Source organism: Panthera tigris, chromosome B2 (assembly GCF_018350195.1).
Source record: "Panthera tigris isolate Pti1 chromosome B2, P.tigris_Pti1_mat1.1, whole genome shotgun sequence".
NCBI lineage: Eukaryota > Metazoa > Chordata > Mammalia > Carnivora > Felidae > Panthera > Panthera tigris.
This window is the reverse complement of record NC_056664.1, coordinates 16,620,779-16,646,899: the sequence shown is the minus strand read 5'-3', so window position 1 is coordinate 16,646,899 and position 26,121 is coordinate 16,620,779. Positions and strand designations below refer to the sequence as shown.

General features: G+C 41.3%; 1 protein-coding gene across 6 annotated transcripts in view; it reads left to right on the top strand.

The window, feature by feature from the left end:
• The window catches only part of HIVEP1 (HIVEP zinc finger 1), a 148,294-nt gene that overhangs the window by 115,070 nt on the left and 7,103 nt on the right, over positions 1 to 26,121 (top strand). For all 6 annotated transcript variants that reach the window (XM_042985712.1, XM_042985707.1, XM_042985710.1 and 3 more), the window contains 3 exons: positions 2,181 to 2,314; positions 3,030 to 3,205; positions 7,796 to 7,897. In XM_042985712.1, the coding sequence (XP_042841646.1) occupies positions 2,181 to 2,314; positions 3,030 to 3,205; positions 7,796 to 7,897 (412 nt within the window). The remainder of the gene's footprint in view (positions 1 to 2,180; positions 2,315 to 3,029; positions 3,206 to 7,795; positions 7,898 to 26,121) is intronic.

Here is a 26,121-nt window from a genome sequence, read left to right as displayed (position 1 = left end):
GATAAAAAGAATGAGAAATTTTAATAGTCTGCTGACATGACATGGACATGATAAAGAACTTAGTTCATTTTAAAGAATCCTGAGGAGTCTGCCATGGGTGGCTAGAAGGTGTAAGTTTGAAACACTGACATGCTTCCAAGTTGGAAATATAGATAAAAACCAAAAAAATATGCACACTGGTGGCAAGCTATTGATACTTTTTCAACAAAGGTGGGTGCGGGCAACCATTCAGAATTTAATTTTTAAATGACCCGGCTTTACTCTAGACCTACTAAAATCAGAATCTTGGAAGATGAGACCTGATCATGAGAATTTAGACAGAGCTTCTGGAATATTCCCAAAGCGCCTCTGGAAAAGTGGTTCTCCTTCAGCATCAAGTGCCTTGGTAGAAATGCCTGTGGAAATGTGTACTTAGATTTGGAGCTAGGCGAGGACTCCTGGTGGAAGGTGTCGGGATTCCTTGGTGCATGGGGGTAGTTAACGAGCTTGCTCAGAGCGGGAGGAAGGACAGAAGATCTCAGAATGGATTTGGGATTCACCACTACTTAAAGGGTTGAATGGATGAAGAAAGTCCATACGGGAAACTGAGAGAGGTTGTTCATCAAGGAAAGAGGAGGACCAGGAGAGAGTGGTATCACATAGATCAAGGAGGAAATTTCATGGAAAGATACTCAGACAGAGAGGTCAACTCAAGGTCACATAAAGATGGAGACTAACGTGGTTCCTGGACCGAGCGGTCCCAATATTGCTGGAGTGTTGGGGACGTGGGCAGGTGGCTGTGGAGGCCTGGGTACTGGGTTGACTCACAACCCAGATGTTAACATACTTACAATGGAGAATGGAAAAGAAAGGTGCTGAAATGGAAGGGTCTCTAAGAGAAGCAAGGGGTCAACAACATAAACTGCACAGGTGGCCAAGCGTATAAAGACTAAGGAAGGGACAAGGATTTGGGCATTTGGCTCGTTGGTAATTGGTGAACAGAAGCCAGATTCGATGGTAGGAAAGTGAGCCAAAGAGAAATGGGAATTTGGTGTTGCAAAGAAGGTAAAAAGCAGGATTAGCGTTAACGGTATAAAGTCAAGGAGTAGTGTGCGTATGCATTCCAGATTGTGGGGACACCTGGTGTGTTTGCTAGGACAAGAGGAGACCGATGCCTTCCTGTCTGCTAGGGTCAGTGTCATTACCTCCTCACACTGCCTTCCTGAGCTCCCCAGGGTGCACCTTCTGAGGCTGCGCGGGCCCTCTGACCATGGCGCACACTCTCTCATTTGCTAGAATCAGGTCATCTCAGTGTGGAGCCATCTGCTTGGGGATGTGGTTTTTAAGGGTTTGTGACAAAGAGGCCCCTTGATCAGAAAAGTTGTGCCTCACTTTGGATTTGGCCAGAGGACTGGAGTTTGAGCCTTTGCTGTTAAGCTTGACCTTGGACAAGTGACTTCACCCTGAGAGTGTCCTTCCACACTAGATCCTGTGCTGCTGGCACCACAGGATATGTGAGAATGGTAGGGGCTGAGGAGGGGGACGCTTGTGAAATCCTGAGGTGGTGTCACTGTAGTGTTTCCATAGGAGAAGCACACAACGCTCGCCATGTTGATGTGTGTTACCGTTTTCCAGACACTTAATTATTATCAGTCCACAGCCTGACTTCTGACCTGCCTGTATGTCACAGTGATCGGTATTCAGGAACTTTTGAGAAGATACGGCAGGGAAACAGAATTATGGTTTAAAATGATAGGAGAAGGGGAGAATGTTGGCAAACGGACTTTTGCTTGAACAGAAGTGCACAGTTGCAGTCCACCGACGTCGCAGGGAATTGGTCACGTTCTTAGGAGTAGGAGACATTATTATACCAAACGGGGTAACTGGCGCTTTCCCATCTCAGAAGAATAAAGCTCGTTTTTAGAAATAAAGTGTAGTGTGAGTGATTGGTCAGGAGACTGTGGTGGGATCTTAAAACAACATAGGGTTTATCAGTTCGCAGTGGTGCAGACAGATAGGTTAAAGATAGGGGAGGGGAGAGAGCAAATGACCTTTAAACATGTTATTTCCTTGAAATGCATTCCATTAAGTTAACTACGCGTACGGTACTCTGCCATGTTTTAATTTCCAAGTGAAACGTTAGCATGTTTGTGTTTTCAGTTTTATTAAATTAGTTTCTCTTTTTTTTTTTTTCCTTTCAGAGAGCATTAGGTAATCAAAAGTCCACAGTAGTTGAATTCAGCAATAAAGATGCCTCTGAAATTAACAGTGAGCAAGATAAAGAAAATTCCTTAATCAAAAGTGAACCAAGAAGAATTAAAATATTTGATGGAGGGCAAGTACAAATTTTACTTTCTAAATGTACATTTAAACTTACTTTTTAAATGTACATTTGCTTTCATGTGAATGAAGACTTAACCAGTGCCAATTTTATATAAATGTTACAAGGTTTCTCAGCTTATTAACAGAATCTTCATGGCAAAATATATGTTAGATGTCATGTTAAATAAATCCATTTTGATCAAGAAAATATTTAGGAAACATCATAGGTCCTAGGAGGCAGCTAAGAACTATTTTCAGAGTAAACTCTGGGTTTCACGTTGATTTACAATAAGGAGCTCCGTGGGAAATGTGCTCGAAGAGAGACAAATTCACTGCGTATTGGATGTCTCTGTGTTTTCGGTTATGAGAAAAACACATTGTAAAAGCTGATTGTAGCTCTAGTGAAGCCAAGAGAAATTTCAGTACTTTTAGAGTTGCTGTAATTGAATTTAATAACAAAGAAAACTTTGGAGCCAGTGGCTGAGAAAGAGGGAGTTCTGTTCTAAAATTAAACCTGGTATCGAGTAAGGTGGTTTGATCAGAATTAGCTATTTGCATATTAAATGTTGATGCGAAAAGCTGGAATATTGTTACTTACATGTGCATAAAATTTGTATTGATTGAGTGTAAACATTGTGACTTCTTGTATTTTGTAAGCTGAATTCTAATCATCGATATTTTCTCAAAGACCTAGTATCCAATCTCCCTATTTTTTTTCTTTAAATTAGATATAAATCAAATGAAGAGTATGTATATGTCCGAGGCAGGGGAAGAGGAAAGTACATTTGTGAAGAATGTGGAATACGTTGTAAGAAACCTAGTATGTTAAAGAAACACATACGGACCCATACAGATGTCCGCCCCTACCACTGCACTTACTGTAACTTCTCCTTTAAGACGAAAGGTATGAAATGGCATTGTTCGGTGGTCCTTTTGATATGCATTGAGTTAGTAGAGCCAAGATCCACCTTGACACTCTATGACCAAGGATGCAGTAGCTTGAATAGACTGATAGAAATAACATCTTGTCAACACGGTAGCCTTGTCTCTTTATGTCTCTAGACCTCTCAGGGAAAGGAAGAAAAAGGTTTTTTTTTTAATTATATACTTTCACAATATAGATAATAAATATAACATTTTAAAAGGAGCAACTACCCTTTTTTATTTCCCTCCCCAGATTAGAGTTGCATAACATGATGACTAATACATTTCAAAAATACTTTGGAGCTGAAGAAGAAAAAGAAATTTTCATGATGATAAGGAAACTCCTTTCTATGCTACAGGATTGAAGTGAAAGTTTAAATAATAACTATAGTAAACTTACAATGACTGCGTTCATGTCTTATTATCTAATTTTAGGCATGAAAGGCCATTTTTTTTTTCCATGATGCTTTTTGGTTTTTACCCAAATTCTATTGCATTTCAGCTTCAGAAAACTTCTGTTGTCCTATTTAATGTGCATAGAACTCAGAACTAGTCATTAAAATTATATTTAGTACTCTTTCTGTATGCTTTATATGTTTTTATTTAAATTGCAAGTCTTTATTATAGTTAAGGTAATTTTACCCTCTCCAGATTCCCTGCTACATACAATGAGAACACTACTTAAAAAATAATGCCCACTTTCTCCATTAGGCTCCTTGCTCACAGATCATTACATAAAAATTTGTTACTTGAGACTTCAATTTCCTACCTACCTTTTAAAAATAAGAATCTCTCTAAAAGAAAACAATGTCATCCTAAAATTCTCTGTCTGAAAGTGTAGTATCTGTAAAAAATATTTAATTGACAATTTTTTTACAGAAACTTTATTCCCTTTGAGTGAACATTCATTTTTTTCTGATTATATTGGCTGCCTTCAGGGTTTTTGTTTTAGAGATTGATCAACTCGTCAGCAAAATTTACTACGTTATTTGGCTAGAATTTTTTGGCATTTAAGGAGAGTTAGATACATAGCAACTAAACATTCACATTAGCTCTCCTTAGATGCCGGGAGTACCCGAAGCAAGAATGATAGAAATAACAACAGAATTGTTCTTCAGCTAGCCTTGAATATTTTTGAATAGCTTTGGGACATCATGAGCAGTTGAGAGGTTCACTGTCTGTAGTCCTCTGGTTGTGATGTGGATTCACGTTCTGGAAATGGAGGGTGGGTTTCAGGATGCTTTTCCTGGTCTTGTGTGCAGGCTTTGATAGGAGAAGGTACTATGATTTCTTAACCCAGTTTATTGCCCTTTCACTGGTTTTGATCCTGTGATTACACAACATCCACGAATTTCCAGTACACAGCCAGGAGACCAGAAATGGGCCAATGTAACTCATAAAAGATTACCAAGTACAGAATGATGTTGCTAAATAAAAGAGGATCAAGGTATAATGTGAAATGTGTATTTCTCAATAGAAAGAAGAGAAGGAATCAGGATACTTAAATGATACTCATAAAATGAGGGCAAGAAAGGGAGGGAAACTTAGGTGTGGAAAACCAAATGAATCTTCTTGGCCAAGAAAAATACTCTGAATCACCAAGTAATCTTAGTGAAATAACTCCAAACAGCGTCACGTAAAGGTTTCGATAAATGTTTCCCAAGAGGCGGACAGAGCATAATGACCCCTGAAGAGTGAGCGTTAGATCTTTGCAGTTTTCACGTCTTCCAACTTCTCGGATATGCTGCCGATCTGAATTTACGTTAGATGTTTTGTTTTGTCAGAAAATCCATTGCAATTATGCGATAAATACGTATTTGAGGAAAGCGACCCTAGCTAAGGAGACCGGTGAAGAAAATATTAGAAATTCAGTATTTCCCTCTTCTCAGGGTGATAGTTCTTTATTTTACGGGTCAGCTTCCTCATAGAAATCTGCCTTTTGTGAATATCTGTAAAACAGATTCCATAGTATCGTTTAAATGCAGCTGAATACTAGTAGACTCGTTTTTAGGTGAGGCTGCAGATGTTGTCCTCCTTGATTTACTCTGTCGTCCTAGCCAGCGCAACTCTACTCCCCACTGGATGTGTCTGGATAGGAACAGAAAAACAGTGATGTAATGGCATGCCACATAAATATGGGTACCGAGACAGAGCACGCTGCGGCCAGCTAAACAGTCTGCAGTGCTAGAAATTGATGCTTCTGATGCCTCGTGCCTATAAATCTCTACTTTGTCATTTGTCCCCTTAATTTATCTGATGAGTACACTTCCAAAAGAATTGTAATTGATTTGTTTTCACTGTTCTGCTTTAAAGGTCAGTCAGCAGAAAAGACACAGTGAGCTTGCACCCCTGCAGGATTTACTACCATTTATATCACAAAAAGCTAGACTCTCTGTGTAGCTGTAGGAGCCCAGAAACAAAACCCCACATGCTTTCCAGAGGATTTAGACTAATGTTTCTTAAGTCTGTTAAAAAATTTACTTATTATGTTGATGCACAGAGTTTATGGCATTGCTAAGGGATATATGCATCTATTTTGCATGTTAAAATGCAAATTATCATGTTTATTTTAACTTATTTAAGAAGTAGGTTAGTAGTAAGTAATAGCTCGAATTATGAGAAGATACGCTTATTAAAAGCTTATAGTCCCAAATTTGTCTGGTTACAATTATCCATTAACGTCTCTAAGAAGCAAATAACCTTCCGTGACTGTTCACGTAGGGAACGAAAGCACTTTCGGTAAAGTAATTTGGTTTGTAATATTTGTTATTGTATTAGGAAGTGCTTTGGCTTGTAAATGGAAATTTAAGCCACATTGAGATGGCCAAAGCATCTTTTTTTTACAACTTTTTAATATGAACATTTTGAAGCCTACGGGAAAGTAGAGATTTGTATCATGAACACCAGTCTGCCAACCAGTCCACCTTTTACTGATTGTTAACATTTTGCCATATTTACTTCATGTGTCGTTTGTTTGTTTGTTTGTTTTAAGTGTATTTCAAGTAAATATCAGACATGGCCAAGCCATTTAAGCCAGGTGTCATCTCCGGAATTACAGAAGTCAGGGTTTGCTGGGTCTTAGATATCATCTAGTCCAGGTACCCTGTCACCCTTGAGCCCTTTAAGCACTAAGCTCTGAGGTGCTGCATGCTGTGAAGTGCAAGAAGTGGCTTGAACAGTGTGACCAGTTCCAAGTACTTAGGGAAGTTTTAGTGGTACTGAGGCTCTATCAATACAGCAGTTTCGCAGGCCCTTCAGCTACTGCAAGCCCAAAGTTAAGACCAAGATTTCAGACATCTTTAACTCAAGGCTTATTCTCAAATACTAATTCGCCCCTGCTCACCAAGCTAAGTATCTGGATTTTGTTTTCTCAAAAGAGGGGACCTTCCCTTGTTGGCGATGTTTTGTGTGTGTGGCGTTCTGCACTCAAACTGCTTGGCATCCTTAGAATCTGAGCTCTTCCCATGCATTCATGATCACTTGGGACGGACATTCCCAGTGGGTCCCAGTTAACCTGATAATACTTAGCTACATTAGCCCCCAAAGGAAACACATCTTTAGAGATACTGTTATGAGACGTCTAGTCAATATGGTGAAGTGAAATTAACACAGGAAATTGTCTCCTGTTCCAAATAACAGAAATGCTGTTTATGATATAACAAATGTAGTTTTTAATAGATAGTCAAGCTTGAAATTTAAAAAAGGCAAATTCCCAGGTAACAGAAATAAAAAAGAAATTCCATGCTAGTATAGTGAATAGACACTTAAAATAATAATAATAATAATAATAATAATAATAATAAATAAAATTTTAAATACAAGAATTCATGGGCACAGCAAAGCCAGGTATATGCCCACAGCTCAAGGATTTTAATGTTAATACTGGAATAGAGTCCGAGGCCTCTGAAATAAGCCTGGCCCTCCAGTCCAGTGACTTTGGACCATGTGGGAAAAACATTTCTGCTGAAGAGCAAAATCCCATACCTATGCCATGCAAAAAGAAAGAAAGAAAGAACTGGTCTAGAATCAGAGGTCTGAAACCTTCAGCCCCGAGTAGAAGCAGTTGGAAAACTGACCCACAGAGATGTTTCTGCAACTCAGGGTATTTAAGGCTCCATGGAAAACAGTCTTGCTAAAGATAAGCTTACGATAAAAACTAAAAGGCATGCAGGGAAACAAAGTACCATGAGGGAGATCCGGCAGGCACAGTGGTGGAGAATTTGGACGCCAGGAACTACACATCTTAGTGCAATCCAAAAGGGACTTTAAATTGAGGATGTTTAAAATGTTTTAAAAAAATAAATAAGGACGACAGAATAGAGACCAAAGGCAAAAGTAGACATTATCCAAGTAGAAGAGGCAGAATTGAAAAGAGAAGTTGTTAGTAGTAAGTAACAAGGTTATTACAACATACAGATACCAGTATTTTCTTTTGTCCAAATTTGAGTCTTGGAACTGTATAACCACAGTCTGTGCTTTCATTTGAAGTAGGAATGGAATTTGCCAGTGTTGACAAATGCAGCAGCAAAATACTACTGCGTAAGCTTAGTAAACATTCTTTTCCCTTAAGGAAATCTGACAAAACACATGAAGTCCAAGACACATAGCAAGAAATGTGTGGATTTAGGCGTCTCAGTAGGTTTAATAGATGAACAAGATACAGAAGAATCAGGTAAGGCTTTATTCCATATTTTTCATAAATGCTATTTACGATGTACTTTTTTTTTTTTTTTTGCGTCCATGTTCTTCTTTCCATTCCCACTGATACTGCTTAGTTCCTATTTTCGTTACTGTTTATTTACACTATACAACAGACTCCTGCTCAGTTTCCCCATCATTAATTTGTCTTCCTTCCCGTCCATCCATTCCCACGGATGTTAAATTAATCTTCGTGAAGCCTGCGTCTGGTCATACTACTCTGTTGCAAGTCTTCCATTGGTTTCCATTTGCCGACTGAATAAATGATGAGCTCGCATCCCCCAAATCCTTTATGATCTGGTGTCCGCCTGCCTTACCGCCCTTCTTTCTCCTTTCTTTCTTTCACCTACCCTAATGCTTAAATTTCCTGCTTACGTGACATTGATCTGGCTCTCTGCCTGTACAGCCCTCCCTCAAAACCCCGCCCTCAATCCCCACGCAAAACGTGGCTCCCAGTGCACATCGGACAAAATCGTACTTTCCTTCAAGGTCTACCTCCGATCCACCGCTGCCATGAAGCCTTCTCTGATTTTCCCTTCCCACACTGTGGGAAACCATTTTTCTCTTCTCTCAGCTCCTGTAGTATTTCCGAGTTTGCTCTCTGAAAGCATTGAATCTCTTTCTGCCTCATTTTTGGATTATTTACATGCCGACCTTTCCTCCTCGCGGAGACTCTTAAGCAGATCATGAGCAGAACTGATGACGGAGTGATCCTAGCTGCACCCGCAGCCCTTAATGCAGGGCCTTGCATGTAGCAGCCGCTCTGGGAATGTTTGTGCAGTAAAACACTTGTGTGCTTCCCCAAAATGTTTGTCATTTTGAAAACGTTGGCTGGGGGTTTTCATAACGGTGTTAACAAATCTAAGTGTTTATCTCTGACCAATTTTGAGGGAAAATAAACCCATTCTTCTGTTCTAATTAGAAAGTAGAATTCTTCTTTCGTGAGACTTTTTACATAGGCCAAGAATTTATCAAAGAGATAAGTTTTCTTTAAAAAAGAAACTTTCTGTTTTTGAAAAGTGCCCTAAATTAGACATTTACCTGCTTGCCATATCTTAGTTAACACGCATTAGTTTGATACGTAGAATATTTCCAAAGAGTAAATGGTGAGCACACCATGGTAAATATAGGTAAAAAGTCAAACGCTTTTAATTCCACCTAACAACCGATAGCACACTAAATGAATGAGCCTGAACTTATTTCTAAATATGCAGAGGAAGTGACTCACGTCTTAAGTGGTACAGCTGACATGATTCAGTATTTTAAGCACATGGAAAGGATTGCCTTTAACTCCTTTTGGGGAATAAACTGATGCATTCTTGATAGAAGAAAAAAGATAATCGTAACGTATTTAGGACAATAAGGAGTTTTTTAAGTGTTTTAGACACCTTGTTGCTTTGATGCATGTTAGGGGTGGCCAGATCAGGATTTAAAAGTGCATATCACATTAATGTACATGTCACTTTTCTTAGGAACTTATTTGTTAAAAGCCGATTGTTGAATTGCCAGAAATTGAATTCTACGTCCGTGTCTTGAAACAAAGACGCTGACACAGTTGATAGAATTAATTACAATTCACTTCTAATATAGACAGTTGGTTTGTTTTCTGCTGTTAGTAATCATGCAGTGAGTGACCTATCATCATGAAGGGAATAAATTTTTTTATTTGCTTTATTATTAATTTGCCTTCTTATTATTTGCTGTATTGCTATTCTACCGAGTCATTCAGAAGTAGAAAACCGGGAAGAATGAATAAGAGTTTCGGCAAGTTTATTATTACCCACTGACTAGGAAAGGTACGAGGCAGAAATGGGAAATACTACTGTCTGAAAAACACGGACACACAGGAAGTATTATCACAATATATGCTCATTTACAGGTTTTACTTCTTGAGGAAGATCTCTCTGTCTTATAAAAAGTAAGTGAAAGAGCCTCTACAGTTAAAGGAAGGGAGTGTTTATATTCTGAATTTGCATAGGACAATCAAGTGTGGTTTCCATGAATTATCATGTATTGTTTAGATTGGCTGACAGACCGACTTACACATCTATTCATTCATTTTTCTATTCCGCAGCTTGTTCCAAAAGCACATGAAGCAGGGTTCAGGTTATAACTCAAAACTTGATATTCTAATTCCATATTCAGAGGAGATCCTCTGCTAAAGCTAGGTATTTTACTTGTTTTTCTCTTAGCTACATTTTTTTAATTACTGTGATTATGGGTAGTGTATTTTGTTTTTTCACCGCTTTTATTGAATAGTAGGTTCAATATTGGCACGTAGGTGGATTTTGCCAAGTGTCGTGCCATTCTGGAGACCTAACGGTTCCTAATGAGTATGCCAACAAATCTCTTCTTCCTTCGCTTTATTATGGGCTTGGAATGTAGGTGTAAATGTAGTAAAAATTTGTTGTTTGAAACCAGTGGTCTTGTTTTCCTTTCACTCTATTGTGCTTTCAAAAAGCAATATTTTGATTTTTTTCTAAATACAAAAAGATTACAAAGAGTTTTATTACCTGTATTCATGTATTCACGCCAGAGTTGATTATTATATTTTCTCTTATTTGCTTCAAGTCTTTTTCATAAATGCAGTGTGTTTTTGGAAAACAAAAACAGCGAAACACGTCATTACACATCAGGTCACCTTTCCCGGTCACTCTCCCTCCCAGAGGCGGACGCCAACTGAACTAAGGGGTTCTCTTTTCAGTTCGAGTGACGTACATTTATTTCCATATCCGTGAATCGTATGTGGTTGGTTGGCTCGTGTTTTAAATTTGCATGAATGGTATCTATCACCTTGTATGTCGATACCAAGAAAATGAATTTTGCTTGATAATTTTGAATGGGTTTCTGGAGCCATTTCTTTTTGTGCACAGCCTTAACCATACCTTACATTGCAGGAATTTACATTTCGGCCGATTGGATGAGCGATAGTCTTGCCATCTTTGTGTTTTCTTCATCACTCTCCTAAGGTGGTTGTGTCTTATTATTCTTTGGAAAGAAGTTCCGCTCTATTAAATCAATGATAGTTAGCCGGGGGGGGTCTTGCTTAACAGTTCCTCAGGTGTCTGTGCTTTAAGGAGAGAAAGCCCAGAAGCCTGCAGTGGGGTGCTGCCTGTCTGCAGGCTGTCCTGTTTTCTGATTGCACACAGCCCCAGAATGCACCAGCTGGCTCTTCTCTTTCCATTTCCTTGGCTGCCCCTCCTCACCTCCCTGGCCTCACCTCCCCACCCTGGGGCTGGGCTGGCTAATCTCTTTTCTTTTCTGTCTATACCCACTCACCGGGTTAACCTCATTCCGTTTTCTGACCGTAAATACCATCTATCTGCTGCCGATTCCAGCACTCACTCCGAAACCGGCACATCCATCTGGCTGCCAGCCACCCCCACTCGCGAATCCGATGGGCATCTCAAGTCGGACAAGCCCCAGACTTGCGATTTCCCCCCTTACCTCCAAGAGGCACGCCTCCCCTCTCGTCTTCTCTCATCCTTCCAGCTACTAAACCAAAAGTCTTGAAGTCATCCTTGAGACCCTTCATCTCCAATTTACCCCTAGAACCTTTGGCTTTTTTTTTTTCTTTTTGCAAAAGATGTTCAGGATCCCATTACCTCTACCGCCCAACCCTGGTCACAGCTATCACCGCCTCTATGAAATCACTTGGAGGAGACCCTGACTGGTCTCTGTGTCCAACTCCAGCCTCTCTACGGACTCTTTCAACACGGCTGCCAAAGTGTTTTGTTTTCATTACGTCATCATTTTGCTTAAAACCCGCTAAAAGTTTCCCGTCTCATTCAGAGCTCTGCTCTGCTGTGTGCTTGGGGGCTCTCCAGCCCACTCACCTTCCTCACACTGTCTCTCCCAAGCTCGACTCCCGCGTCTTCTGCCCTTGCTCAGTCAGCTACACCCACACACACCTCCCTGCTCTTCATTAGACAGCCCAGCAGGCCCCATCTCGGGGCCTGCGCTCATTTCCTCTCTCCGGAGTGCCCTCCACCAGATCCCGCAGGACTTCGCTCATCACCTCCTTCAGCGCTCTCTTCCAGTGCCGCCCTGTCGAGGAGGGCTTCCTGACCCCCCTGGGCCAAAAGCACCCTCACTGTCTTCCTGCCAGCAATTCCTGCTCCTCTCTGTTCTGCTTTGTCTCTTATCGCACTTACCCCTACCCGGGGTGGGTGTGTGTGTGTGTGTGTGTGTGTGTGTGTGTGCGCGCGCGCGCGCGCGTGCGTGTCATTATCTGTTCCTTTCAACTAGGAAGTAAATCATAAGGACACGGATTGTAATATGCCCACTGCCATATCTCCAGCTTCTTAGGATGGTGGCTGGCAAGTGACAGGTAGTAAATAGTTGCTGATTTAATGAAGGACTGGAGGGGAAAATGACCTATTAGCTCTCAGAAAATTGTTCCACATTATTATGTTTAGAATTTGACATGTTAGTTTCCATGAAATCCCTTCACTCAAATCCGGTGGTAGCCCTAATATAGTATTTAATGCCTTTACTATAAGCAGTGTTTACGTGACATGGCCTAGGCAGACACAGGTGACATTGAGGCGATGACGGCATGTGTTAATTTGTTATTTATTGGTCATTGGATCAGAAGACTAGAAGTTAGTTCAAGTTCTCCGATGATTCCACCATTCCAGATGGGTGAAGATCTGTTCTGTTCTTCAGTAGTTCCAGAGAAGAAAAGTTAATTCTCTCATTGACACATCCATTTATGTACTTAGCACTCGAGCAGCTGTTACATGCACAGTCACTGCCCTCAGGAGGCACAGACTCAGCAGGGCTCGCTCCCCAAGGCTGGGGTTGGGGAAGGAGCAGAGATGCCTCGTTGGTTGTAGACAGATGACCGAGGGTGTCCCGGAAGTAGGGGAAGGGGCTTATCTATCCATACGTTGCTTTATCGGCGACGTACCTGCAGCTGACGGGGGGCAGCATTCTGGACCGAGGGAGTTGTTTGGGCAAAAGCCCCGAGGTTAGGAGAGCGAAGTAGGGTGCTGATAAGCATGTAACTGGGACAAGATGTGAGAGAGTTGGACAGGACACATAGCTGACCAGTGCTGAGGGACGGGTCCGACTACGCAAGGGCGCACTCGCTCCAGGTGCAAACTATGCTCACTTATCCTTAGATAGAATCAGAGTCTCTGCTGTGGCAGTTGATACAGATGTCTTGATGTTGTGACACTCGAAAACCATTATTTCTTTGCTATGATTTTTCTAGTACTTTCACTCTTCTGTTTTTTAATTTATTTTTGAGAGAGAGAGAGAGAGAGAGAGAGAGAGAGAGAGAGAGAGAGACAGAGTGCAAATGGGTGGGGGGGGGGGGACACAGAGGGAGACACAGAATCCGAAACAGGCTCCAGAATCCGAAACCGAGCTGTCAGCACAAAGCCCAACGCAAGGCTTGAACTCACAAACTGTGAGATCATGACCTGAGCCCAAGTCAGACACTTAACCAACTGTGACACCCAGGCACCCCCGTATTTTTATTCTTTTAAACATTCCATAATATGTAAAGTGTTCCCAAGACTTAAAAAGTTTAATTTTTTTAATGTCACCTATAGTCATTTAAAGCCATTGCCTCCTTAGACCCACATGCACCTGTCTTTCAATCTGGATTATTTTTTCAAATGTTTTTGAAACAAAAGAAAAGATAATGGGGCTTTTAATCCGTGACTCTGGAATTTTCATTGCTGAGCTCTTTTTTTGTTTTGCTTTGGTTTTATTTTTGTTCTCCCCCCCCCCGCCCCCCACCGATGATGTGATTTTATTTTGTAGTGAGAAATTAGACCATAGTGACTAAAAGAAGCATGATTTCATTAAGTGGATGGTCCCGTTCAGCAGCAACAATAAAACCATAACATACAGCAAAAGCCTCTTTCTGGAAGGCTGTTTCTATAGAGAAAGTGCCTCAGTTCTTCAATGTCCCTTATTCCCCTGTAGATGGAGTTTACAAGTTTGGGTGGAAAGTCTGGCGTGGTTTCTCTCTCGTGACATCCAATTGCATGTATACATGTGTAACGACTAACTTAGAAATCTCGTTCTTCATTTATTAAATTAGGGAGCATTGTTTCCCCTGGAATTAATTTCTACTCTGACCTAGCATCACTCTGGTATAGAATTGTCCCCACAGAATAGACTGTCCTAAAAGGTAAGGGCCTGATTTGTTCCCGCTTTTAAGGTTTCTGTGTATATTTGGAAACCCTGCCCTTATCGACTGTATAAGGATGTGATAAGGCATAGCAGCTTGTTATGAAGTGTTTCACTTTTACCGTCAATTTCCCTTCCGGAGGAAACATACAAATTACCAGGCATACATTTGTAGGAGATGAAGTGGCTGCCTTTTAAAAACTTAGGAAGAAGAGTCAATGCTTTCAGGTATTGCAGTTTTAAATTTTGTTTTGTTTTGTTTTGTTTTGTTTTGTTTTTTTAATTTTTTTTTTCAACGTTTTTTATTTATTTTTGGGACAGAGAGAGACAGAGCATGAACGGGGGAGGGGCAGAGAGAGAGGGAGACACAGAATCGGAAACAGGCTCCAGGCTCCGAGCCATCAGCCCAGAGCCTGACGCGGGGCTCGAACTCACAGACCGCGAGATCGTGACCTGGCTGAAGTCGGACGCTTAACCGACTGCGCCACCCAGGCGCCCCTGCAGTTTTAAATTTTGAAACGTACATCTGCTGGTAGACCGGAGCTTGGGGGTCTGAGGCTGGTCAGTGTCAAGTGATCTTCCATCCGAGGTTCGCTTCTCTGCACCCTCCTTACCCGCTGGGGTTGCCCATCACCCTGGCCACAAGGGCAGCCTCCCCCTCGTAGGGATCAGATGCATGGCAGTGGTTCCTTCTGCGACTTTAGATGCCACCTAGGATCCCCTGCCCATCTCGACATTCCTGCCTGAGAGCATATTCTCCGTCTTCATGGCCCCAGTGATGAAAACGAGCAAACCTGCTGTCTTTGTTCTTCAGTGGTGAACAGCTTTCTCAAATGCTTCTGTGGCACCCTGGGGTCTTGATATCGTTTCTCATATTTGTAATCTAACATAAATCCAGTATTAATCCTGTGCACGCACACTATCAGAAACCACACTGGGATTCCAGCTGCCGTGTGTCTACAGTAAACATTCAGGAAAGTGCGAAGGGCTTGGCTGGCAGAGAGGTGCACAGCTCTTAGCACAGTTAGCTTCCTTACCTGTACTTCAGAAAGGTAGTGGTTACGGTGGCTTCGCAGATGCCTTTCATGCCGACACAGCCTCAAGTTGTCGGGAGCCAGCTAGTCCAGCCAGGTGAAAAGTGGAAGTCAGAAATAACTAAGTAAACTCAACCAGTTGACTGTCCTTTAAGCAGCACCTGGCTCTTCCTAAACGCAGTTGACATTGGTCACTAATTACGCTGACAGGTTGTAGATGCCTACTAAAGAGAATAGTGATTCAAGAAAACTAAGTGAGATTCAGGAGCCCCTTGTCTTTTGGGAACCGAACCCATTCCTCTAAAATGTCAAGGCTCGATCAGCATGAAAATTTGTGACGTTGTCTTCTCCGGGTACTGGTTTAAATTCCTACGGAGTTTTGATAGCCACGTGACAGATTTCCTGGTTTAACAGTGTAGGAGCGGCATGGGCAGTGGGGTCCTACGGTGCCGTAGGAAGGGGGCTTACCTTCACGACCATCGCGGACAGACTGCCCATGCTAACAGGACATGTAATAACGTACAGCATATCTTTAAACCTTGATCACCTCAGACCTCTGAGAGATGGGAGTCAATCTTTTTAAAGGAAAAAGTAACCCACAATGATGTTATTAGGGAGACCGGATTCTAAATGCCAGACTTTGCCAGAATAGCACCCAAAACCCTATCCTGAGAACAGTGTATTTAGGTTTACAGGAAAAATTTAGGGGTTTGGCCATTTAAATAGATCTTTTCTGTAGCACACATGTGATTGCTACCAAGAACTATCCTCTCTGAGCTTCCATTTGTTCAACAAAATGTAGCAAAGGCTCAGAAAGGCAGGAATTACTAGAGTATGTCACCAGAATATTTCTTTCTTTTTGTTTGTTTTTTGTGGGTTTTTTTGGTTGTTGTTGTTGTTTTTTTGTTTTTGTTTTTGTTTTTTTTTTTTTTAGAGAGAGAGAGAGCGTGAGAACAGGCAGGGGAGGGGGATAGGGACACAGGACAAAGGATCCAAAGCAGGCTGTGGGCTGACAGAAGTGAGCCCAATGTGGGGCTCGAACTCACGAACCGTGAGATCATGACCTGAGCTGAAGTCGGACACTCAACCGATTGAGCCACCCAGGCGACCCCGAGTATTTATTTCTTAACCATTATTACCATTTGGTAATGTCTTGGCTAGCTTAGGGCTTTCTGGGAAAAGTCCAAGGCTTCCTATGCTATATGTATAGTTATTTCTGGATGTCTGCCTCGTTTTGTCTAGTTTCACCAAAGGTTTCCTCTGGGTTTATTTCTCCTTAACCTCGGTGTTTCTTTTCCTGGTATTATCGTCAATCTTTTTTTTTTTTTTTTTTAATTATCCTAAACCTGTTCTCTTCTGTGCCCACCAACATGATACTGGGAATGTCCTTCATTGGGGTCACGTGCATGCTTGCTGGGTGATAAAGAGCACTTACTGAGGATCAATGTGAAAATGATGGTGGACGAAGGACTGAAGACCCTGGATATTTTAAATTCCTTACTACTCTTAGTAACAGCAGGCTGCATGGCTGCCCATTTTAGCCTGTAATTCTTGTGCTGATGTCCAAGTGGAGTAAATGGACAGATGCTTGGAAACATTTATTTTGAATGAAGCAGGAGGAATTACAAATTGTTCTAAGCGTACCATTAAAATAAGGACATTTGCCATGGGGTGCCTGGGTGGCTCAGGCAGTTAAACCTCTGATTTCAGCTCAGGTCATGATCTCATGGTTCCTGAGTTCGAGCCCCTCATCCGGCTCTGTGCTGACAACTCAGAGCCTGGAGCCTGCTTCACGATTCTGCGTCTCCCTCCCTCCCTCTCCCTCTCTCTCTCTCTCTCTCTCTCTCTCTCTCTTTCAAAAATAAATATTTAAAAAAGTAGATTTTTTTAATTAAAAGGAAATAAAATACGGGCATTTGGCATTGTGAAGAAGTTTCTGTTTAGCTTAAAACCAGCAACTCGAGCTGTAATTATAGTATGTGCTCACGAAAAGTCTCATCCCTCCAGCCAGCTGCACGTGGCCCTCCTATTCGTCTTGTCGTGCAAAATTACACTGTCTCAGGAATTTGGTCCCTGTGTTCTTGGGGTATTAGCGAATACTTTTTCGTTTTCACCTTTTATGTCAAAAAACGCGCTGCTGGCTATTTGCTTTCATGCCTTGATCCAAAGAATGTTTTTGTCAACAGAATGCCGGACCTCAGTGCTAGGAATGTTAATATGTGCCCTCAGCTGCCAAACTGGGAGAGCCATTCAGCGTGGCAAAATGCAGCTGCAAAAGTGATTCTCGCTGGGGGTGAGGTAGAGGATAATGTGTGTAAGAAAACGATGTTAGCTCGCAGGATTTAAAACCTGTAGCACATTTACCCTTAAAATAAATTGAAGTGTGTGTCTCTAAATGAAATCCTGTCTACATGAAACCCGCACAGTATGTTTTTGTCACTGGGATTTTGTTGGAAAACACTAGTACTCCTAAGAAAAATTTCCGTGTACGATGTGAAACCATAAGAGCTCTTAAGATTTATATTTAAGATAAATAAGTCTTAATGTCATTAACAAACGACACAGATCAGAGTCTTTCGGTGTACTTCCTAAAGTAAAACGTTAAACTCTGGCCCATTACATGCTTAATGATGTTTTCATCTTTTTAAAAACATCCAAAAATAACACAAAAGTTTATTACTGCAGTAGTCGCGGGCTTTCAGGGAAATTTTCCCCAGTTTTCGCGGCTGTTTGTCTGGATCTCCAAGTAATATTTCTAAACATGTGAGAAGAACAAAAACAGACAGATGACAGCAGGAGAGTGTGGATCCCGGACGGGGTGGTGCTGACCTCTCGTGAGTCTGAGCACCTTCCAGCAGGTGTCACTGTCTGGCAAGGATGGGAGGGCGGGGTACCCTTCATCCAGCCCGCGCCGGGTTTTGAAATACATGTCTAGGGAAATTGTTCGAAACATTTACTCTGGAAGAGCAAGGTCGCTGCACCGAATACCTCTTCTTCCCCTCGTGAATTTAAATTCACAGAAAATAAAGTTAATTTTACACTTGCATAAAATTTTACTGAGTATTGGAAAAATAGGAAGTAATAGAAGTCTTAAGGGCCACGCATTTATGAGTTTGGGAACAAGTATGGTTTTTTTTTTGTATCTGTTCCGGGGTCCCCGGGTGATGCAGAGGGGTCAGACGCTCCAGCCTTGACGCTCCTGGAATATTATACTCTGTATTGTCCACACCACGAAGGGAACGGTTGCAAGAATAATGCAAAGTCAGTACATCTTATTGGCGTAAGGACAGGACTCCTAGATACATGGAAACCTGGTTCCAGATTTCCACTCTGATGCGCCCGAGCCGTATAGAAATCACTGAACTAGGATGAATTTGATCATCGGTGCTGCTATGAGGTGGTTGTTAGATTTAAACATGACAGCAGAATATAGACGTGGGCAAATTTTTTTCTGGAAAGGGCCGGATAGTGAATATTTTTAGGTTCTGTGGGTCATACGGTCCCTGCCGTGACTACTAACGCTTGTGGTTGTGGCCAAAAGCTGCCTTAGGCGGTTTGTAAACCAGCAGGCCTGCTGTGCATCGGTGAAACTTGATTGACCCGAACAGGCAGCAAGTTGCATGTGGCCAGCCCAGCAGCCGTAGTTTACCGGCTTCTGATGTAACAGGTGCTCGGCGTGGTCTGGCGTAGTAGTTACTACACTGTGTAACCTGCTACAGCAAAACGAGCAATACCGCAGAGTCCTAAATGGTTAAGTTTGGGGAGTGGTTAACAAGTCTGTGTTCTCGTCCCCGCTGGCTTGTGATCACAGACAAGTCACTTTTCCCTTCTTTGTCTTCTGTCAGCCTAATTTCTGAGGCAGTAGCAATCATCGTCTTTGGGGGTAGGAGCGGGGCTAAGGGGACCGCGGGGTTACATGAAAGGACTTTTATTAGCACAAATAAACAAATTCGTGTTCATGTGAGTGGGTGGGCTCTACGTCGGTGCTACGGATATTTAAAAGGATGCCATCGTCTTCCATTCATTTAAGCTCTCCGGTCTATCTTTTCTCTGTCACCCTAGAGTATCAACCCTGTTTAACAAGTATGTAATGATCCAGAATTCATTTTCAGGTTTCCAAACAGGGACAGTGGTCTCCCCCTTCAGGAGTTTGAAGACACAGTGCATGCAGGGAGGTAAACATTACTCTCTCCTTGTCTTGGCGAAGGAAATCTGCAGAAAGGAATCCCAGCCCTTAAGTCCTCCCAAGCTGTAGGCCTGTGGCTCTGTCCAGGGAGAAAGGAAGGTCCCGAAAAACCACTCTGTGTGTCTTCCTACCCATCATACCTCCAACTTTGGTCTGAAACTTGGTGTGATCGAGGCGAAATCAAATTAAAATGGAGCCACATAGTTTTACCCCCTTCTCCTTAAACAGTGTATGGTTTTTGTTGTTTTTTTTTTTTTAAATCTCTCACATAAATTGCATACACTGAAAATCTGTACCTGTATATAAATTGCAGTGTATTTGTGGTGAAATATAAAAGGTTAAATTACTAGTTTACATTCTTCTCGGGGATTGCATTTTGTATGTTCTCCTATTCATAATCAAAGATTCTAATGTGTATACCTATAAACATTTCAACTCATGCATATTCATAAGCTAGCTGCATTTCTGTAATTTATTGTTGACCTTTCGTATCACTCTGTAGTTAGATTTTTAAAATATGACATTGGAATGGGGGATGTTTAGCACAGACTCAGGAGCCAAACATAACCTGGGTTTGAATCTCGGCCCTGACGCTTGTGAGCTGTGGGCTTGACACTTGAAAATAATTAACTGCATTTCACAGTTTTTAAAATTATTATCTGAGGAAATGTCACATCCTTAACTAGTCCTTGTTTTAGTTATGATCAAATAGGATTGAGCTATGTGACGTGCTAAGCTAGATTCTGCTAGAGTCTCGGTGGCCAGACCCAGAGTAGAGCCATTCAGTCCCCTTATGCACAACGAACCAAGAGATGTAAAAATAGGTGCAAGATACAAGGTAGGAACAGGTTCAGGTGCTAAAAATTTAACATGTGTATGTAGATCCTGGTATATTTTGGAGAAATCCCCTGTGCTTTTAAATTGACCAAGAGAAGTGTTGGCTTTGGTCTCAAGAATTCATAGTTTCTTATTAAACAATAGGAAAGAAAAAAATTGCTTCGCAGAAAGAGAAGTCTTTATGACTGTAAGAACAGCAGGGAGGTGGATTTCATGCAAGCCTATCTGAATGAGATGGAATATTCGTGTCGATAGAGTAAGGACAAGACCCTGGAGTACTGACAAATTGTTTGTTTCACGCAGTTTTCCAAAAGATTATTTTAGTCTCACAGAAAAGCTGCCGCAAACGAGTGTAGAGAGTTCCCGTGAGCTCCTCACCCAGCCTCTCCTTGTGTCGGTGTCTACATAACGCAGGACATTTGCCAACCCTAAGAGACTAACTCCAGCTCCGCGTTACTGACTAAAGGACAGAACTGACTTGAATTTCACCGGTTTTGCCACCGTTGTCCTTTTCTTGCCCCGGGGTCTCCTTCAGAATCCCACACTGCACTTCGTGGCCCATGCCTCTTTAGACTCTGCCAATGTGTTCCCCTGTCGCTGTTGTCTTCTGTGACCTAGATGTTTATAGGGAATACTGATCGGTTATTTTGTAGAACGTCCTCAATTCAGGGTTTTCTGATGTACGCTCTCGATGGGATTGGGGTTGGCAGTATTAGGAAGGTGCCGTAGGGTGACTGTACTTTTGTTAGTGTTCGATATCAGGAGGTACATTACGTCAGTACGTATTGTTGGTCATGTTAACCAGGACTCTCTACTGTTAACTTACTGCCTGTTGTCACTGTTAAACGCTTATGGGAGATGCTTTGAGAATATGTAGATGTCCTGTTTCTACATTAGTGGATCTTGCCGAGGGGATTACTAGGGCATTCTAATTTATTAATTAGAATTTTTCTGCAGGGAGAAGTTACCATGTCTCCATTTGTCCCCTCAGCCTTTTATTCAGTTATATCACTATGGACTCAAAGATATGTATTGTATTCTTTGGGTTATAATCTTTTACGGTGTTTTCTTGTGTGTAGCTCAATAAAACGGGCCATCGAGAGCTCTTTGAGGGCTCTTCCTGTGCCCTTTCAACCTGCCCCATGTTTTGTTGTTTTTTTTCTTTAAGAAGTTCCTGATTTTCTAGCACCCCAAGATGTTTCAACCCCAAAATCAACCATTTCTTCAAGGCCTCTGGTTCTCTTTACCGGAGAATGGTATTTAGAAACCAAGATCTCGCTGGATGGTGTGTTCATTGCTACTGACCTGTCACTGCTTCTGAGCCCTCTCAGTGGATAGCGCTAGGAAGTATATGTACATGTGCTAACTCCTACTTAGGCACTATTTCTGTATCTGTGTGTGTGAATACACACACACACACGTGCGCGCGCACATACATGTTATGCCATATACATGAATGAAGCACAAGTCCATACACGTTTCCGATTCCAGGCCAGCACCACAAAGTTGACTCTAGCATTTTCTATTTCCTTCTTTTTCTTTCACCCACAATGAGGAACCCGGTCCTCATCTACAATGCGTTTACGTATTTGTTCAACTCTAGTGTTAATCGGTGAGCCAGTTCCCGAAATCCTAACCCACCCGAGAAAGACAGATTTAAGTTACAGTGCAGTGTTTGTGTGCAGTTCTTTTTGTCTTTAGCCTTTACCTCACCTGGTCAGAGCCCTCTTTGCGAAGGTCACCTAGGGTGGGACCTTTCTTCCCATCCCTACTGAGTGGCTGTGTGGTTCACTTGTACTTCAGTTAGGTCATCTATCTCAGCTTGCATTTATCTTGGATTCTTCTCACATCCTGGCTGATTATGCTTCTGTTTACATCCCATAAAGTTCACTTCACGGTTGACAGCTCACTCTATGGCAGTCTTTGACAAATGCAGAGAATGGTGTGTCCACCCCCACAGTTCCGTCACCCCAAAAACTCCCCTAGTGCCATTCCTTCATAGATAACTGCTTCTCTTACCCAGCAACCCCTAGCACCACTGATCTCTTTTCCAGAGTGCATATAAAAGGGAACATAGAGTAAGTAGCTTTTTGGGTCTGGCTTCTTTCACTTAGCATAAGGCAAGTAAGAGTTATCCATAGTTCGTTTCTTTTTATTGTTAAGTAGTATTCCATTGTATTGATGTGCCATGATTTGTTATCCACAGACCAGCCAAAAGATCTGGAGTGCCGCTAGTATTTGGCAAATATGAATAAACTTGCTATGAGACATTCATGGGGCTCCCGGGTAGCTCAGTCCGTTAAGCATCCGACTTCGTCTCCGGTCGTGATCTCGCAGTTCACGAGTTCGAACCCACATCGAGCTCTGTGCTGACAGCCCAGAGCCTGGAGCCTGCATCAGATTCTGTGTCTCCCTCTCTCCCCCTCCCTGCTTGCACTCTCTCTCTGTCTGTCCAAAATGAATAAATGCTAAAAAAGTTTTTTTTGAAAGACATTCACGTATAGGTTTTTATATGAATTTAAATTTCCATTTCTGCATGGTTTCATACTAGGGGTAGGAATCTCTGGGTCATGTGGCTGGTGTAGGTTTAGCATTAAAACAGACTGTCCAGACTGCTTTTCAAAGTGCCTGCACCATTTTATAGTCTCACCAGCAATGCATGGGAGTTGAGTTATTCTGTGACCTTCCCAGCACAGTTTAAAAAAACTATTCTAACAGGTTTACAGTGGTATTTCGTTGCAGTTTTAATTTGCATTTCTTCAGTTGATGATATTGAGCATATTTCCATATGCTACTTGTTTTCCAGATGTCTGGAAAAGTATTGGTGAAGTATTTATTCAGAAATTTTGCCCATTTTTCAAGTGGGACATGTGTTTATTTATTGTTGAATCTTAATATTTTTAAAAAATATATCCTGGAAATATTTTCTTGGTCAAAAATGTAATTTGCAGAAGTGGTCTCGCCATCTATGTCTGTCTTTTTGTTCATTTTTGCAATGTCTTTCTCAGAGGGAAAAAAAATGAATGTTCAGGTTGCCTAGTTTATCAATTTTTTTTTTAATTGTGCTTTTGGTGTCCTACGTAAGAAACCTTTGTCTACCCTAAAGTTATAGATTTTCTACAGTTTTCTTTGAGAAGTTTTACAGTTGTGTATTTTACATTTCGATATATGATCGGTTTTGAGTGATTGTGGAAGATATAAAGTATGTGTCATGTTTTTCCTATGTGGATGTCCATTCGTTTCAGTGATATTTATTGAAAAGACTGTCCTTTCCCCATGGAGCTACCTTGTTTTGTTTTGTTTTGTTTTGTTTTGTTTTGTTTTGTTTAATTTATTCACTTTTGAGACAGAGAGTGTGAGCTGGGGAGGGGCAGAAAGAGAGGGAGGGAGGGAGAGAGAATCCCAAGCAGGCTCCGTACTGTGAGCACAGAGCCCGAAGCGAGGCTTCAACTCACAAACTGTGAAATCATGACCTGTGCCAAAATCAAGAGTCGGATGCTTAACTGAGCTTTTTTGTGAGATTTTGTGAGATTTTTATTGCAATTGTATTGCATCTATAGATTGAATTTGGGAGAAAGGCTACCTTAACAATATTGAAACTTCCAGTCTGTCTATGAATATACTAGATGTCTTCGTTTACTTCTGTCTTTGGTTTCTTTAACTAGTATTTTGTAGTATTTGCAACCTACAAATCCTGCACATTTTTAAATTTTATTCTTTTGGTGCTATTTTAAATAGCATTGTGGGGTTTTTTTTTTATGTTTATTTATTTTTGAGAGCGGGAGAGTGCACGTGCACATACACCTGTGTGCCCGTGCACACATGGGGGAGGGGCAGACAGAGAGGGAGACACAGAATCTGAAGCAGGCTCCAGGCCCTGAGCTGTCAGCACAGAGCCCGACGCGGGGCTCGAACTCACAAACCACAAGATCATGACCTGAGCTGAAGTCAGACGCTTAACCGATTGAGCCACCCAGGAGCCCCAAATAGTATTGTATCTTTAATTTTGAATTCTAGTTGTTCATTGGTGGGCAATAGAGTTTTTAATAGATTTATTATCCTTTTAGTATCTATGGGTTTGTAGTAATATCCCCTTTTTCTTTCCTGTTGCTGGTGATTTGTATCTTTTTTTTTCCCCTTGGCCAGTATTACTAGATGTTTGTCAATTTTTTTTTTTTTCATTTCTTTCCCCAAAGACCCAGCTTCTGTTTTATTGGATTCCTGTTTTTCTTTTTTCAATTTCTTTATTTCTGTTCTCATATCTGTTATTTCCTTTCTGCTCCCTGCTTTGGGTTTAGTTTTGGTTTCTCTTTTTCATTTCTAAAGGGGAGAACTTAGATTATTTATTTGAGATCTCTCTCCTAACAGAAGTGTTTGATACAGTAAGTTTCTCAATAACCACTTCTTTAGCTGCATGCCACAATTTGAGTGTTATATTTTAATATTCATCTAGCTCAGGAGGGCCTGGATGGTTCCGTCAGTTAAGCGTCCAACTTCAGCTGAGGTCATGATCTCATAGTTCATGAGTTCAAGCCCCACATCCATCTCTCTGCTGTCAGCACAGAGCCCGCTTCAGATCCTCTGTCTCCCTCACTCTCTACCCTTCCCCCATGCTCTTTCTCTCTCTCTCTCTCAAAAATAAATAAACATTTTAAAAACATGGGGCGCCTGGGTGGCTCGGTCGGTTAAGCGTCCGACTTTGGCTCAGGTCATGATCTCACGGTCCGTGGGTTCGAGCCCCGCGTCGGGCTCTGTGCTGACAGCTCAGAGCCTGGAGCCTATTTCGGATTCTGTGTCTCCCTCTCTCTGTGACCCTCCCCCGTTCATGCTCTGTCTCTCTCTGTCTCAAAAATAAACGTTAAAAAAAAATTTTTTTTTTTAAATATAAATTCATCTACCTCAAAGGATTTCTAACCTTTCTTTGAGACTTACTCTTTGACCCACAGATTATTTAGGAATATGTTTCATAAGTCTGGAATATTGGAAGATTTTCAGGTATCTTCCAATTATTGATTTCTAGTTTGATTCTGTTTTCATCTGAATACTTACTCTGTGACTTTTATTACTTAAATGTGTTGAGGTTTGCTTTGTAGCTCTGAATATGGCAGGGATTGGTGAACATTCCATGTATACTTATAAGGAAAGCATAGTGTGTTATTGCTTGGAATGTTCTATAACTGTCAGCTGGGACTAGTTAATTGATAGTGTTTTTCAGGTCTTCCTTCTGTGTTGTCACTCATTTTCTGTACGCTTGTTCCATCACTTACTAAGAGTGGGATGTTAAAATCTTCAACTCTAATTGTGGATTGGTTTATTGCTTTTTTCAGTTTTAGCCCCATTTATTTTGAGGCTCTGGTTTATTAGTTGATATACATTTAGGATTATATGTCTTTTATCATGATGTAATGTTCCTGTTCATTCTTGATAGTATTCTTTGTTCTGAAATCTACTTTGCCTGATACTGATACAGTTTTTCCAGCTGTGATTTCGTTAATGTTGTAAGGTATACTTTTCTCCAAACTTTATTTTCAATCTGTTTATGTCTTTGTTTAAAATGGGTTTTTTTGTATATAGTATATACACTTGGCACTTGCTTGCTTAATCCAGTCTAGCAATTTCTGTCTTTTAATTAAGGTATTAGACTTGAATTCCTTTTAATGTTATTTTTCATGTAGTAGAATAAAACCTACCACCTTGCCACCTGGGTGTGGTTTTATTTATTTATTTTTTTTCTTTTTATGACTTAATTGCGCATTTTTTTATGACTGTTTTATCTCCTCCTTGACTTTGTTATTTACCCCTTTTTAGAAAATTTAGTCGTCTTCCTTCACATAATGCTGCATTACTTCACATGCAGCTTAGAGACTTTGTAACTGTATTCACAGTACCTCCTTTCCGTTATTTGTGCTGTTGTTTTCATACTGTCTACGTTTCCCGGTGCCGTAAACACCCGGTCCATTATGTCTGCCGCAGATGTTCAGTTGTCTTTTAGAG